Raw genomic sequence first — 16,601 nt, 5'->3', positions numbered from 1 at the left:
GCGGCTTCTGAGCTTTCCGGAGGGACGCGGTGGCCCCACGCGGCGGCCGGCGGCTCGCTCATTCCCTCGGACGTTTCCCGTCCGCAAGCCCTCACTCGTGTGGCTCCCGCGCCGCTGGGTGCTGGGACTGGGCGGCTCCGGGGAGCCGGCGGGGCGCAGTGTCGTCCTGACCTACTGACTCCTGACCAGGTCCCCAGGCTCCCGTTCTCTGAAGGTGCGTGCGGCTGGACGCCCCCGGGCGCCACCTTTGCGGCCAGGCGTCCCGAGGCGCAGGCCCGAGGGCGGGAGCGGGAGGCAAGTCCCGGGACGAGCGGTGCCCCGGGTCCGGGCCCGCGGCTTCCCGCGCGCCACGCCCATCGCCGGCGCGTCCCTCCGGCAGGGGGCGCCTGCCGGGCCTCGCTCTGCCCATCGGGGCGGGCGAGCGGGGACCCTGCCTCCTGCGCGCCCGCGGTCCGCCCCTCGCGCTCGTCCCGGCGGCTGGACTCCAGAGCCCGCGTCCCGGAGTCTCGCCGTCCGCCCGCGCCGCGCCCGGAGAGGAGGCGACCCCGAGTTCCTCGAAAGGGACCATCTTGCGAAGCGCCCCGGAGAAAGGCCACGGACGCGCGGCCGACAGGGGTGGTGGTTCCCGGCCCCCCGCCCGGCCCCCACGGCCCGCGGCATGGCCCGGGGCCCGGCGCTGCCGCTGCTGTGCGCCCCGGCCGTCTGGGCGGCCGCCGCGCTCCTGCTCCTCGCGCCCCGGACCGCAGGTAGGACCGCGCGCCGCGGCTCCGGGCTGGAGCCCGTCCCTTCCGCTCCCGGGCCCGCCCGCCGCCGGGTGCTTCCCACTCGGCGCTCCGGGCCGGCCGAGTGCTTCCAGAGGCCGGCGGCGCCGCGGGGAGCCCTTCGCCGGGTTTCCAAGGGTCGAGAGTGGGAACGCGGCCCGGCCCGGGTCCTCAGACGTGGCCCGAGCTTCCCAGGACTGACTCGGCCTCTTCCCCGCGGTCCTCCCGGCGCCCCGGGGGGCGCGCTCCCCACCCCGCCGCTCGGTTGAGCGGGGCTTCGGCTTCCCTTTTGTTGGCCCCTTCCCCTCCCCCACCGCCGGAGGTGGCCGAAGCGGCGTGTCCTGGGCTCGGGGTCGGCGGTCCCTGGGTGGTCTTTGGACCACCTTCGGGCCTCACCCCAGGGTCCGGGAGGAGGCGCACAGCTGGAGGGACCGGCCGGCTCCCGGTGGCACTTTCCTAAAGGGGCACCCACTGTCCCGGGAGGCCCGGCGAGGACTCCGCGGCAAGTAGGACCTGCCCTGAGGTTCGCCGGGGCTGGCGGGAGCGGCCTGGGGTGCCGGGGACGAGGTGGCGCTCGCTCTCGCCGTCCAGACCCAGGCAGCACCCCGGCCTCTGCACCGCGCGGCCGGATTCGGGGTATCCTGCCGGGTTGGGGGAGGCGCAGTACCTCCGGGTCGGAGGTTTGCAAGCTTAAAATCTGAGCCGCCTCCTTACACGCAAGTAGGTTTCAGGGTCGCCCACCGCACTCCGCGTGCCCCCACCCCCGCATTCCTGCGCGGGGTGAGCATGAGGGGACCCGCGCTGTGTGGGGCTCGGCTCTTCCCGCGCCTTGCTGCCAGCTGCGCCTTCTGCGCGCCCCGGAGGCCAGTCCTCCCACTGGGGTGCTGGGCAACCTCCCCGGGGGCGTGTGGCTTCAGCAGATGCTGGTGACGTCGGACGCGTCTGGTTCCTCGACCGGCGGAGGGGCTTTGCGGTGACGATGCGGTCTCTACAAACACCCCCGCTCGAGGCGCGCGGTAACTGGTGACTCAAGTGCTCCATTCCAAGTCAGTCTGAGCATCTGACAACATCCCTGCGCCCGCAAGGACGCTGCTCCCCTTCGAGCGAGGGGGTTCCTTTGCGGCGCTGTTGGCTGGGTGGGTTTGGGTGGGGACAGACTCCGGGACGCCAGGTGCGTGGGCGTGGGCGTGGAGCCACCCCAGGGTTAGGGCCAGACGTGTGACGCGGCGGTTTTAGTTGCTTTTTGGGGGGCGGGTCTCGGGCTAGAGGTGGGCGTGCGGGAAGGGGTGATGAGTCTGTTGCTTACATCAAGGTTGTAACAAGAACAGGAAAGTGGCTCGCATTTCGGGCTCAGTGGTTTCCTCGTTTCCAGTTGAATTTAAGAAATCTCTGAGGAACGAAGCAATCTTGTGTCATTTTCGCTAACTTTTGAATCCTGTGTGGAGGTAATTTTATTTTTCCAGTAATATAATAGTAGGCTCTCTAGGGGGAGGGAGTAGGAAAGCTTAAACAGCGATCTCTCCTGGAATTAGCTGAAAATTCAAAGAATATGGTCATACTCAAAATATGAATCAGTTTTACGATTACAGGAGATTTGGGTTTTTGGATCTCTTCTTCTGTGACGATGAATCCATATAATTTGAGTGTGTTTTGTACACGAAAAGTAAATTACTGTGTAAAAACATCGAAAGGTTATGTTAAAAGGATTTAGAAGTTCTTATTCTCCCTTTCCATAGAAGGCTCTGTTCCAAGGAGACAAATCCTGACTTGGGACTGTGTTCCCCGCTTACGATGGAGAGCTGGGAGTGGGGGTTGGGGTCCACCCTCTCCCCAATTTGACAGTGAAGTGTTTACTTCTGGCCCGGATCCCTGGCGTGATGGTCATAATAAATAATGATAGTGATCCACTTGGAAGTAAATGAAAACATCTTGAAGAAGAAGACTTTGGAAAAAAGCACAGTTTTTATGTATGCAGCAAGGCAACATGTTTTTCTTATTATGGCTGTGTACCAAGGGAAGACGCAGTGCGCATTGGAAATGTTTCCGTATTTAATGGTGAGAGCCAGTTTAACCCTCACGTCGACTGGATAAAGAATGCCACCCGAGACAGCGGATCCATCTGTGCCGCATCCGGTCTGAGCTCGCGGGCCGCGCGCGGGGACTGCGGCGGGGCCGGCAGGGGCTGACCTTCCCCTGAGTACCGAGCTGGTTAGAGCACTCACGAATTCTGCTCATTTTGCATGCAACAAAGCGACGTCGGCTCAGAAGTGTGCCTTTACGGGGTAGGTTTTGGTGACAGATCTGCAGGTTTACGAGGCACTGAAGTAACACTTCTGTTCTTACTGGCAGCCCTTCCTGTTGTTGGGTTGGAGGGCAGCTGAAGTGGTACTTGCTCGTCCTTGTTTGTTAGGGTGTGACTTGCCCTGTTTTACCCTCGGAGACAGCCTGGCAGAGTGGGAATTCCCCTGACCTTTTTGGGAGAATCCTTTCCCTGAGATCAATGGAATGAAAATGCCGGGGAAGGGGAGCCGCCTGACCGGGAGGGAGGACGACTCCCCCACAGCCGGGTTCCGCGGAGAAGCGGCACTCCTTTAAAATGCATTCCAGGGAGGCCAGGAGGTGGAAATCCTCATTGTCATTGAGATGGAGCTGGGTGTGAGAGGCTGGGCCTCCCCAGTCTGCGGGCCCACCAGCCTGGTGAGGGACAGGAAGTTTGTGTGCGCTAACGCTGGCCGGAGAGCCCTAATTACACCAATTCCAGGCTGCAGTCGGGGAAGGAAAGTGGGCTACTGTGACCCTCCCCCAGGCTTACTGCCGGCCTCCAGTGCCCGAGGCCTTTTGGTGTTTATCTGGTCATTTCCGGGGAACCTGGAGGGGGCTTGTGCCCCACCCCCAGTCTGGTGGTTACGGCGGAGAAGGGCTGGACTAAGCCTTGGGTTGACCTGCTGTGGCTCCAGGGGGAGGGGTGTCCTCACCGGCTGTGACGCTCCTGCGAAGGGCGGTAAGATGTGACGTTCAGTCACTAAGGCAGCTCCTTTTTTGGAGACTGCAGTGGTCACCAGTGGGTCCCTTCCAGAGGCACGGGGGTCGCTGTGTAGAGGACGCGTTCAGCGCGGGGAAGTCCGCGTCTTGTGGGGCCAGTAGCATTCTCATGAAGGGGTTTTCGGCCAAAAGGACTGGTCCTGAAAACCGCTTCCCAGGGACCCTTTTCGGGTCTTGGGTTTTGTGTTGCTTGACTGCAGCGCTGTACCAAATGCTGGTTCAGCACACAGTGAGGGCTGGTTGAGTTTTGAAGTGAAAATCAGAGCAAAACAAGGAGTTTGGCCCATTGATTATGGCTGCACCGACTGGGTTTGCACCAGCCCCTCCTTCTAGTGTGCATGTGTTTGGTTTGGTGGAGCAGTTTGCCAAATTGGGGATAAGGGTGGGTTTGGCGCTGGTTGAATGTGCAGTTGTCATAAAATAAGTCTGGGGTGTGATCTGCTTAAAATCATACTAACAGAGTGGCCAAGGAATTGCTGAACAATGTTGGAAAATTTCAGAAAGCTTTTCAAAAATAGGGAATTGTGTTGGTGTGGTTAGCTCCATTGTTGGGATTTCTGCCCTTTTTTTTTTTTTTGTAAGTTTTATCTCTGAAAGAATAAAAAAATTCAAAGCCAAAGGGAAGGAAATAATTACAGAAAAATCTAGCCTAATTGGAATAAGTGGTTTATCCTCTACAAAGTCTTAAGTTCCAGTGGGAGGTAGTGTGTGTGTCTTTAATTGTCGTTGGAATGAGCTTCAGTAAGCACCCTGTCACATTTGAGATGTTATCTGGGGAGAAGTATCTGCTTCTTCAAGTCCCCGGGAGTGGGGGAGGGTTTCCCCAACTCTTAGATGCTCCCGCACAATGGTTTCCACACCCGGTCCTCCTGGAGGGCCAGTTAGCCAGCCTGCAGCTAACTTGTAGAAGTCCTCCCTGCAGACTCCTGCGGTGGACTGTGGCAGCTAAAGGTAACTAAGCTGGAGGAACTAGCTGCATTTCCTTAGTTGCCTCTGGCAGTTGGCTGACATCACTGCAGAAGCTCTGTCTGCCACCACTCTCTGTGCTTGTCACTGTTGCTTCAGGAACATCTAAAATTGGGAGCAAGGAGGGACTTCCCAATGTTTGCTTAGAGTTCTGTTTGTTGATTGTGGGAGATTTGAAGGCAAAAATGAACTGGATTAACTGATCTGTGGAGCCAGAGGGCCCTGCCGGTGTGATGACCAAGGCAAGGAAACCTGAGCTATAGGGAAGGAGTAGGGCTTGGGGGTCCCTGAGGAACTGGATAGGGACCTAAGAGTTCCATCTAGAATGTGAGCAACCACAAATGGATGGCAAGAGGGGGTAGGATGGGAGTGAGGAAGCTTCGGGCACAATTTCTGGGTCATATCGCACCTTGGGTAGAGTCCACCTTGTAGCCCTGTCAATCATAGAGTGTTATTTTGTGCTTTTGACACGTACAGAACACTAGAGGCCTGCTGCACGATATTCGTGCAAGAACAGGCCTTCCTTCCCCTGGGTTCGCTCCTGGCCACCAGGGAGCTGGCAAGTCCTCGATCCCCGTGGGAGCACCGCTCCTGTAGCTCCCTCCGCTGGCTCCCCTCCCCCTCATAGCAGGTGTCCCGCCCCTCCTGGCCACTCTGCGCCTGCATAAACAAATTAACCCGCCATCTTTATTGGGTTAATTTGCATACTCACTCTTGATTGGCTGTGGGCGTAGCAGAGGTATGGTCAATTTACATGTTTGTCTATTATTAGGTAAGACTTGTGGCCTGGTGCATGAAATTTGTGCACATTAAAAGGGAATTAATTAGAGGAAATATTTTAATATTGCTATTTGCCCTTTCTCTATAATAGAAGTGTCAGAGATGAAAGAAAATTAGTAAAATATATATGAAAATCTCCCTCCTGTCAGAGTCTGGGGCATGCTGTGGGACCTAGAGTCAAGTCCCTGCCCACCACCCGCACGCACTTCGAAAACGCAGGAGACCCAGACCTGGCTGGCTCCACCCCTGTCAAGCCCCTCCAGGTGAGGGGCACGGCTTGAGGTCCCTGTCAAGCCCCACGGGGTGGGGGACATGGCCTGAGGTCCCTCGACCCAGCCAGGCGTCATGCAGCCTCAGGTCCCTGCTGTTCAGTCGTGATGTTATGGCGTCCCAGCTAGTTTGCATGTTCCTCTATTATATAGATTGGGAAATAACATTTGGAAATTGAGAATTTTCTTTCTGACAGTGAAATAACACACACATCACCATACCATCAACTTTTATAACACAGGGTTAGTTTCCAGAGCAATTTAAAACAGTGAAAAATTGAGCACCACAACAATTCTGTAGGGAGAGATGGTGACCAGGTGTGTTCCCATCTTAAAGAGGTGTGAGGGGCGGATGGAGGACAGGACTGGCGGGATGGCTGGTTGTGCATCTGCTTATTTTTTAAAAAAGAAACATAAAGGAGAAACCAGAAAGTGACATCAATACTCCTCTTCATTAATGCATATGCATGAGACACATTTTTATGTATGTGCATAAGTAGACCCTTTTGACCACTTTTAAGTGTACAACTCAGTGGCATTCAGTATATTCACATTGTTCTGCTACCATCACCACAACCCATCTCCAGAACTTTTTTCTTCTTCCCAAACTGAATCTGTCCCCATCCAACACTAATTCCTAGTCCCTCTCCCCTGACCACGGCGCCCACTCTTCTATTTTCTGTCTGTAAGAGTCTGACTGCTCTGGGTACCACATGCAAGTGGAATCACACTATATTTGTTCATTTGGGCCTGGCTTCTTTCACTTAGTATAGTGTTTTCAAGATTCATCCATGCTGTAGCATGTGTCAGTCCTTAGCTTTTTAAAGGCTGGATAATATTTCGTTGTGTACATGCACACACCTCTCCCACACCATATGTGTATGTAGCACATTTTGTTTTTCCATCTGTTGGCAGACGTTCGGATTGTTTCCACCTTTTGGGTATTGTGAATAATGCTGTTAGGAAGGTGTCTGTTTGAGTCCTGCTTTCAGTCTTTTGGGTATATACACAGAAGTAAAATTGCTGGATTATATGGTAATTCTATTTTTAATTTTTTGAGGAACCACCATACTGCCAAAACTTGTTATTTTCTGTCTTATTGATAATAGCAATAATGAGTGAGGTGCTATCTCATTGTGGTTTTGGTTTTCATTTCTTTAATGACTCGTGACGTTGAGCATGTTTTTGCATCAGCTATATGTATTTCATGACCATTTGTATGTGTTCTTGGAGAAGTGTCTCCAGATCCTTTGCACATTTTAATTTTAATTTTTAAACATTTTAAAAATTGATTTCAGAGAGGAAGGGACAGGCAGAGAGAGATAGAAACATCAATGATGTGAGAGAATCATTGATCGGCTGCCTCCTGCACACCCCCTATTGGGGATCAAGCCCGCAACCCAGGCATGTGACCTTGACTAGAATCGAACCCGGGACCCCTCAGTCCGCAGGTCGACGCTCCATCCACTGAGCCAAACCAGTTAGGGCTAATGTAAGTTTTCTTAATTCGTTTATTAGCTCAAATAGAATTTTTGTGGATCTATAAGTAAGATCGTGTCATCTGTTAACAGATAATTTTGCCTCTTTCCAATCTTGGATGTAACTTCTTTCTTTTTAAATTTTTGCCTAATTGCTTTGGAGCTTGCAGGGTTGCGTGAAGTGGTGAAAGAGGACCTCCTTGTCTTGTTCCTGATCCTGGGGGAGATGCTCTCAGTGGCTCACCATTGAGTATCATGTTACCTGTGGGCTTGTCCGTGGCCTTTATTATGTTAAGGTAGTTCTTTCTGTTCTTAGCTTATTTTTATGTATTTTTGTATAGTTCAGACTTTCGGAACATGCAAATGTTCTACACGTTCAAAAATAAAATCCAATCATTAAAGATGGCGGGAAACCAAAACAGAATGCAAACAAGTAAAGGAACCCAATTATATGCAAATAAATCATGTAACGGCACTGACGGGAAAGAGGGGCCTAGTTCACGTGAATGTGGACCCCGTCCTTTGACTGTATGTCCTCAGTCTGGGGTAAAACAAGCCTGACGACAAATCTTGCACTTTCCGTAGGTTGGCTTCTCCCAGGGGCGTGTGTAACAATTCTGAAACCATTTTGTGACCTGTGGGATTGGGCAAGTACGAGAGGTGTTGATAGCCCTGGAGCCAGGGTCCCCACTGAGGAAGATGGGAGGTAAAAATACAGCACGAGGGAAGGCGGGTGAGAACCTGGAGGGACTGGAGTGGAATTGGAAAGAATGGTATAACTCATGATACATGTATGTATATTAACATATGCCCACCTATATACATGTATGTAAAATAGTATGTTAAGATTATAATGCATAATTTGTAAAATGTAGGATTTTCCAAAAAATGTATACACACTTTAACAGCTGATAACTCAATTTTGAAAATAAAATGTATTTTAAGAAACACTGCCTTTATAATTATTTAAAATTATTTATATATATTTTTCCTATATGTAACAGTTATTTCCTAGCACCTCATTAGCCATGAGCTCTCTTAGTGCCCAGATCTTGGTTTCTAAATACCGTTACACATGAAAGGAGCCAGCGTGCCTGGAGAATGCCTGGGTATAGGTTCAGGACAGGAAAAATACAGGATGAGCCAGGAGCATGCTCTTGTGATAGAAAGTAAGTGATCAAAAGTAATGGGAACATATCGAATACACAAGTGCCAATTTGGAGGAGTTCCAGTGGTTAAATTGGGGACAATTTAAGCATCAAATAAATAAGGCCAAGCATGTGTACGTGGGACAAAATAGAAATTTATGATTCAGAATTGATAATAAGTAATTGAATACATGTATTAGTTTCCCAGGGTTGACGTCACAGAGTACTACAGAGTGGATGACTTAGAACAATTGAACGGATTCTCTCACCTGCTGTGGGTTCTGGGGGCTGCGAGTGGAGAGCCCAGGTGTTGCAGGGCAGGCGCACTCCAGGGCCATGCGGGCAAATCCCTTTGCCTCCTCACTTCCTGGCGACGGCTCCTGGCGGTCCTGGGCTGTCCCTCTGTGTCTCTGTGTGTCCCTTCCACCTCTTCAACAGCAGTCCCTGGAGCTGGGCCCATTTAAAGCGAGGATGATTTCATCTCCAGATCCTTCACTCATTACTTCTGAAGACTATTTCCAAATAAGATCATATCTGAAGCTCTGGATGGGTATGAATTTTGGGGGGACACTTAACCCAGTGCAGCACAGAAGCAAATGGAAGCAGGCCGGTGAAGAGAGCCACTTTCTACAGCAAATGCCAAATAACAAATGTGAAGTGAGTTGGACAAATCACATTTGCAACAATAATTATACAGATGGATTTGGGCAAGAATCACCCATGAATGCTGACTCTAGTTAAGTGGGTTCATGTTGGATGGGGAGCAGGCAGTGCTCACGGCTCACATGTGTCCCACAGGGACAGTGAAGGACTGTAGACCAGGGAAAGCAGACGTCACCCTAACGGTGACCGAGCGAGGCTCACAGCACCAGTGTGGACACATGCACATGGTCCACCAAGAAGGATACAACTCAGGGTCCAGCGGGGGCGCAGAAGCAAACTCCTGGTCAGAGGTCCGAAAGGGTGGCGACCGCTGCTCATGGTGACACAGACCAGCAAGGCCGGGCGGAGGGGCTTCTTCCTTCCTTTCCCCTCCCCCTCCCCTTCATCCCTCCCCTCCCCCTCCCCTCCCCCCTCCCCTTCCCCTTCATCCCTCCCCTCCCCCTCCCCTTTCCTTAGAATATGTTGATTTTAGAGAGGAAGAGAGAGAGAGAGAGACATCGATGTGAGAGAGAAACATTGATCAGCTGGATTGAACCTACAATTTAGGTATGTGTGAGAAAATGCTCACCTGTCCGAATTCAAAGGATGGACTTGGGAGACAGAAAATAGGGCGAAAATGAGACTTTTAATAATATAGTCTTTGGTCACAGGCACAGGCGATATTTATCCTCTTGCCCGAGAGTCCCTCCTGTCGTTCCTCATTGGCTGAGCACTATGGAGTTTACAGCCTGTCCCAGCGACACCGAGGCCTTGCCGTCTCCTATTGGGTTAGTTAGGAAAATGGGCTGGGCCTTTTCTAGTTGCCTCCGCCTCCCTTTGTCGGGGAATCTTCCTGGAACATGTGCTACCCCCTCTCCCCACCCCCACATCCTGTTTGCTCCAGGGAAACTCAGGGACCGCCTGGCCACATGCTGTTTCTTTTCTATGAAGATGACTCAGAGGCGTGTCTCATATAGTATGTGCCCTGACTGCGAATCGAACCTGCAACCTTTTGGTTGGCCCCAACCAACTGAGCTACCCAGTCATGTCTGACGTGGAATTTTCTGAAACAACTGGCCTGAGTGCAGGACAAATGCGGCGGAGGATGGGCCACAGGACACGTGCAGAGTGAGATCCCAGGGGGCCGTGCAGCACTGGAACCTCTGACGAGACTGCGTGTGGACACACGTATGCAGAAGTGTCTCCAGGTTTACGCTCCCGCATGTGTTCTTTGCACAGGTTCTGCTGAGCAGGCCCTTGCTCTTGGGCAGTGCCCCCAGGTGTGAGGGGAGGGCGTGAAGTCTGCAGCCTCCTCCGAGAGTGCAGAGTAAAGGCGGGGTGTGGGGTGGGGTGTGGAGAGAACGATAGAGCACATGGGGGAATGGGAAAAATTAGTGAATTTGGGGAGTTTTATGCATGAATCTTGCACATTTTATATACGTTTGAGATGATTTTAAGATGAAGAACTTGAAGTGTTGAGTGGTACAGATGTGTGACTAGCCGCGGAGTCAATAGTAGAGTTTAGTGAATTCTCTTAGAAGAAAGACTCAAATGGTCATACTTGTACTGGAAATGGTGTCAGACCGCACCCAGGGATGGGAGGGTGGGGTCCACATGCCTTCAAGGACACACAGCGTTTGACGGACAGCACTGAGCTCACCAAGTCTTAGTCTTGTGTCTGGGTCGCCAGCACGTCTCACACGTTCCCTTGGCTTGTTATTCTGGAAGACGTCGCGCACCTGTGAGTCGGAGCGGTGCGTGAGCGGTGCGTGTTTCCCAGCCTCCGCAGGCACCATGCCTGTTAGTCGGCACCACCCCGGCCCACGTGTGAGACCTAGACAGCCGTCACGTTTTACCTGGAAACGCGGCAGCACGGAGGGTAAGAACTGGTTTCCACACAATCGCAGAGCTGTTCTCGGGCACCACAGGCAAGTGTGCCGGGCACCCGGGCCTGCCGCTCTCCGGCTCCGGAATGGCCTTTCACATTGGGTCCCTTCACAGCGGTGGAGGCAGGTGCGCCCACCACCCTTGGTGTTCACTGCCAGACAGCCTGCAGCCGGACCCTGGGTTTCCCCTTGGCCTGGGCTCTACGTTCCAGCAGGTGCGGCGGCCCAGGGACCCTCCCCAACGTGAAGGAGGGCTGAAGGGTCCCTTAGAGCTTGACCTAATCCAGCTCTTCCCAGTCTCTTTCTTCTGATGGCCTTGCTCCGGTGTGCCCTCCTGCCTCTCCCACCCCCAGGAGAGTGGTCGGCAGGGCCCGTGGAGAGTGGTCGTTCTCCATTCAGGGCCTGGACGTGCTAACCCAGGCCGGTCCTGCGGTGCAGCGAGGCCGGAGGGCCGGTCGCTCGGTGCGTGCTCCCCCCCCCCCCCCCCCCACCCGCTGCAGTAACAGAAGACCGTTCTGTGCTGCCCAATGTGGAGGGTCTGGAGTCCCCCTTGGAAATGCGGACCGACGGGTGGAGAGAATGTGCTCACAGCCCACAAGACCGATGAAGGGGCTTGGTGAGTAACTCATAATACGGGTAACAAAAGTACGTGCCCCAATGAAAAGAGGGACACGGGGTAGAGCAGGTAGTTTGCAGGACAAAAGCACAAAAGGGCACACATTTAGGAAAGGAGTTGGGGCTCGTTAGGGTTAGGAAGTGCAGATTGTCATGGAGCAGCACCAGTGCTCTGAGTTTTGACTGCAAGCGAGGTGGCTGAGGCGGCCTGTCCGCGGTGATGTGGGCTCGGCATTGTGGGGTGTAGGCTGCCGCTCTGAGGGCAGTTGGACATGTCTGTCTACATTAAAAACACGTATTCTGTTGCCTGCCCTACACACAACATATGTGCCTGGGAGGCATGCTGCTCCCTGCTGTACTGTTTCTAATGGCGAGAAACTGGGAGTATTGGTATGTCTCCTAATGGGAGCCCTAACCGGCCCTGTCTCCACTATGGGTTATTATGCAACAACTACATGAATTTGGAGACCTGTGGATGCCACCAGAAATTTCCCTCTTGGTCCAAGAGGGAAATTTCAAAGAGAGATTTAGGGTGGGGAGAAGATTGCAGAAGGAAATGTGTTGAACGTGATTGATCTAAACAGTCCCACCTCCTCGCCCATTTCTGTGGAGAGACCTAACGCAGAATACGGGAGAGAGTTAAAGGCTGTGGCGGTGGAAATGTGATTGGAGCTGCCTTTCAGAATTTGCAGTTTCATGGACTCATAGGTACAGAGAACAAACTGATGGTGCCAGCGGGGAGGGGCTTGGGTAAATGGACGGAAGAGGGGAAGGAGATTAAGATGTGAAAACTCCCAGTTATAAAATAAGTCACTGGCATGTAATGTACAGCACAGGGGATATAGTCAATAATACCTAATAACTGTGGTTATTAGATATTATTGACTGATGGTGACCACTTTATAAGGCATATAAACCCTGAACCACTATGTTATATACCTGAAACTAATATAATATGGTATGGTCAAAAGGTACAAGCTTTCATTTATAAGCTAGGCACTAACGATGTAATAGACAACATGATGACTATCGTTAGCACTGCTGTGATAGTGGACAGTTGTTAAGAGAGTTAATCCTAAGAGTTCTCATGACAGGGAGAATGGGTTTCTTTATTTGATTTCTCTTTTTATGGCATCTCTCTGAGATGATGCATGCTAACTAAATGTGTTGTGTTAATCATTTCACAATATATGTAATTCCAACTGCTGTGCGGGACACATTAAGCTTATCAGTGATATATATCAATTATGTCCCAGTAAAACCACCCCGAATTTACAGTTTCAAGTTTTTATGGCTTAAATCATTACTTAATGACTTTGAAAAAAGTATGTTTTTTATTGATTTCAGAGAGGAAGGGAGAAGGAGGGAGAGAGAGATAGAAACTCAATGAGGAGAGAAACAATGATCGGCTGCCTCCTGCACACTCCCTGTTGGGGATCGAGCTTGCAATCCGAGCCTGGGCCCTGACAGGGAATCAAACAGGTGACGTCTTGGTGCCTGGGACGAGGCTCAACCACTGAGCCACGCAGGCCAGGCTTACTTAATGACTTTTTATGAAGAGAATGTGGCATTGTTATAGATTGGATTGTGTTTCCTCCAAAAAAGATATGTTAGAGTCCTCACTCCCGGTACTTCAGAATGTGACCTTATTTGGAGAGGTGTTTGCAAGTTAAGACAAGGTCATTGGGGACCTAGTCCACTTAGACTGGCGTCCTTATAAAAAGGGGGAAATGGACACAGAGACTGACACGCAGAGGGAAGACGATGTGAGGCCACAGAAAGGCCGCCTGCAAGCCGAGGAGGGAGGTCTCAGGAGAAACCAGCCCTGCCCGTGATCTCCGCTTCCAGCTCAGAGCCAAGACATTAGCGTCTGATGTGTAAGCTGCCTTGGCGTGGTGCTTTGTGAAGGCAGCCCTAGCTGACTCATACTTACAGGTCTGCACTCACAGGCATGCTAATCAGGTATTCTTTTCTTTTTCTTTTTTTAAAAGGTCAGAGCAAGGCAACTTTATTGACTCATTTTGTAATGAAAGCAACAATGAAAAACACACTAAGAGCAGTAAGACATTTCTTCAGCAGGGAAAATGAGGCTCCTTGCATAGCCTTTGCTAAAATTAGCAGTCTACGAAGGCAAGACCGACAGAGAAGGTTAGAAACACTGTTGAGTTCATTTCTAAGACATCTGTAGAAAAAAGACTACCTTACCGGACTCTGAAAAGGAGACTTTCACACCAGAGACCTCTCCTTCATGGAAACGAGGTCTCACATCAAGGACTATCTTGGCAACAGTGACTAGGTGACATTTCCGGGACGCCAGCTGTGGCCGGTTGAAGAGGCAGATTCCAAAAGCAGTGGGAAGTCACCTCTGATTGCATCAGGCTTGAGTCTTGACCATGGACTTGATTGGTGAACGTCCACAGCAGGAATTCTATAAGCGCTGTCGGCAACTTGATCTTCACTGGTCTGCTGTCCCTTCTTCTTTTTTGTGTGTATTGTTTTCTATTGATTTTATTTTTGGAGCATCTGCAAAGGAATTTGATAAAAAAGGTTCCACTGCTAACCAGCACCCTTCTACCTGAGCCTCCGGGACTTGTGTGTAGCTAATGGGCTGGGCCCAGGGCTGGGTAGTGTTGGGGAGTTTGGCACAGACGTACCAGGCCTGGTCCGAGCTCTCTGTGCACCACAGTCTGGCATGGCGAGTCCATTCTGGGGAGCTTGGCATCGGAGGGTGTCCTTCCTCCGGGAGCTCGTGGGCTGGCGCGGCTGCTGTGAACCGTGCTGGCGGCTCCGGGCGGCCTCAGGGCACTTGTGTGTCGCGGCCCCCTTTCCAGGCCTGCTCCTCACGGGTCATGGGAGCTCCCTCACAGAGGGCCACCATCTGCTGTTATGCCCAGAGTTCAGGGTCCCCAATAATCAACCACCAGGGAGCCTTTTCTCCGATGCAAAAGCAAAGAGTCTTTATTCAAACCCGGGTTTGGCTCCCAGCCTCCTCCTGACGCAGCAGTGGGGCAAGAGAGAGAACCCCGGGGGAGGGGTAGTTTATAAAGGGTTGGTCATTTGGGTGGGCTTAGGGAAGTGAAGTGGGTTACAGAGATTGCTTAATTTGGACTGAGTCTACTTCTCTACACTCCTATTGGCAGGTTTATGCAACTGTTACATTCTCGCGGTTTTCTAAGAAAAAGGAGTCATATACATAGTTACACAGGATGGAGGGTACAGTACATTTTGTGCTGGCCTGCTCTGCCCTTTCACTGCCACCACCTGCCCTCTCCACCCTCCCGCAGCGGATTGCCTGGCTCTCCAGGGGGGAGTTGAGCCTCAGAGCAAGTGAGGTGGCCCCTCTGTGAGGGAGCTCCAAGATGCCGGGCTCCCACCCAGGTCTTGTTTCCCTCAGGGGAGCCTGGGTAACAACAGAAACAAAACCCAAGGAAAGCAGACGTCTTCTGGAGCTGGGATTGTGACGCCCGTCAGCCTATTGATCTATCTCATCTGGGGCCCTTGAAGGAGGAGGCCATTGGGCTCCTGGAGGCCCGCCCAGCGGGAGGCGGGGAAGTGCACCTGGAGAGGAAGCAGGATCCCGGGGCTGGCTAGGGACGTGTATTTGTCTGTCCTTTGGCACTTCCTTCACTTCTACCTTGTTACCAAGCCCAGGGAGAGCTCTCCACCAGCCGCAGGTTCCCATGGACAGAAAAAAGCATTGACTTGGGCTGGCCTGGGGAGCTTTTGTGGAGATGGGGCAGGGGTGCATGGCCAGCTGCTCATAGGAGAGGCTGCTAGTGTAGGCACCTTTGGATGCTGGAGAGTGGGGTGTACCTGGGGTCGTGCAGAGGGAAGAGTTAGGAAAGGGTATACTAGTGTGGTATGTGGGTGTCAGCATGCACCCCCATATATAGAACTGACTGGATGCTTTGGATCACAACGATATGGGTGATTCTGATATGTCAACAGATGGTTGTTGGTGCCAGTTCAGTGCCAACAGGAAACCCCAATTTGGGGTGCAGTATAGCAGGAAACTATTCCATGCAAACAGCTCAGTTATGAAGCAGCACAGCTATGGGGCAGCCCTAGGACAAGGCCCCTTTTCCAGCAAACAGCTCTGCTCTGCTCCACCTGCTTTGGTCGGATCCAGCCCACTCGGCTCCCCCTGGCGCAGGTGTTTCAGCTCCAGCAGGGTAAACACAGTCCTCAGTCCTTGGTGGAAAGGGATGGTATGCTCTCTGAGCCAAAGGGGCTGGTCCTGATTGGCCCATCCTTATGCAAATGAGGACTCCTAATCTTAGCTTGATTGGTCCAAGAGCACTGTTCTGATTGGTCTGCTGTGATTGATCCAAGAGCACTGTTCTGATTGGTCTGCTGTGATTGGTGAGTGAAGATGCTGGTGGGGGATATAGGTGCATAGCTGTGGACAGGGAAAGCTTTCCTCCTATTGGTTAAAATATAGTTTCAGGAACTCCTTTATAGGGGCTGGCTCAGCGGCAGACGCACCCTTAAGGCAGACGCACCCTTAAGGCGGGCAGATCAGTGTGGCTTCTCCCTCAGGTGTGGCTTGCCAGAGGGCCTGTGTGGAAGTGGCTGCTAGGCTCTGTTTTAACAACGTGACCTCAGTTAGCCACCCGGAGTCCCTTTTAGTAGATACCTTCTTTCTCGGGCCCACAGACACAGCCTTCTGTTGTATCAGTAATGGCCCGCATGTAGTTGTTTTGTAGGTAAGATTCAGCCAGCTGTTTCAAGGTATACTATTTTCCTTCATTATTTGCAAAATTCAGTATGTCATTATCGTTTTATTTTGCAAGAAGGGAAATCCATTGTTTCACAAGGCAGACTCAGGCATAATTACCTCTAATTAGTCAAGTGTTTTCAGAGTTCAAATAAGGTTCACTTACTTTTTATTTTTGCTATGCTAAACTAAGTCCTCTTCTTATTCTTTCTTTCTTTTTTAATAATAATAAAAAACCCCAAAATAGACCAGTTTTGTTTGTTTTTCTAGTTGAGTAGCAAAAATTTTTATGGGTTC

The 16,601-nt window shown here is 51.9% G+C and overlaps 1 protein-coding gene across 1 annotated transcript in view; it reads left to right on the top strand.

The window, feature by feature from the left end:
- The first annotated feature begins 375 nt into the window (after nucleotides 1-375).
- ROR2 (receptor tyrosine kinase like orphan receptor 2) overlaps nucleotides 376-16,601 on the top strand; it is a 200,724-nt gene continuing 184,498 nt past the window's right edge. The window contains exon 1 of the mRNA XM_079789753.1: nucleotides 376-746. Coding sequence (XP_079645879.1) covers nucleotides 659-746 — 88 coding nt within the window. The 5' untranslated portion in view covers nucleotides 376-658. The remainder of the gene's footprint in view (nucleotides 747-16,601) is intronic.

This window comes from Cnephaeus nilssonii (genome assembly GCF_951640355.1).
Source record: "Cnephaeus nilssonii genome assembly, chromosome: 14".
NCBI classification, from domain to species: domain Eukaryota; kingdom Metazoa; phylum Chordata; class Mammalia; order Chiroptera; family Vespertilionidae; genus Cnephaeus; species Cnephaeus nilssonii.
This window is presented reverse-complemented; position numbering and strand designations above follow the sequence as displayed.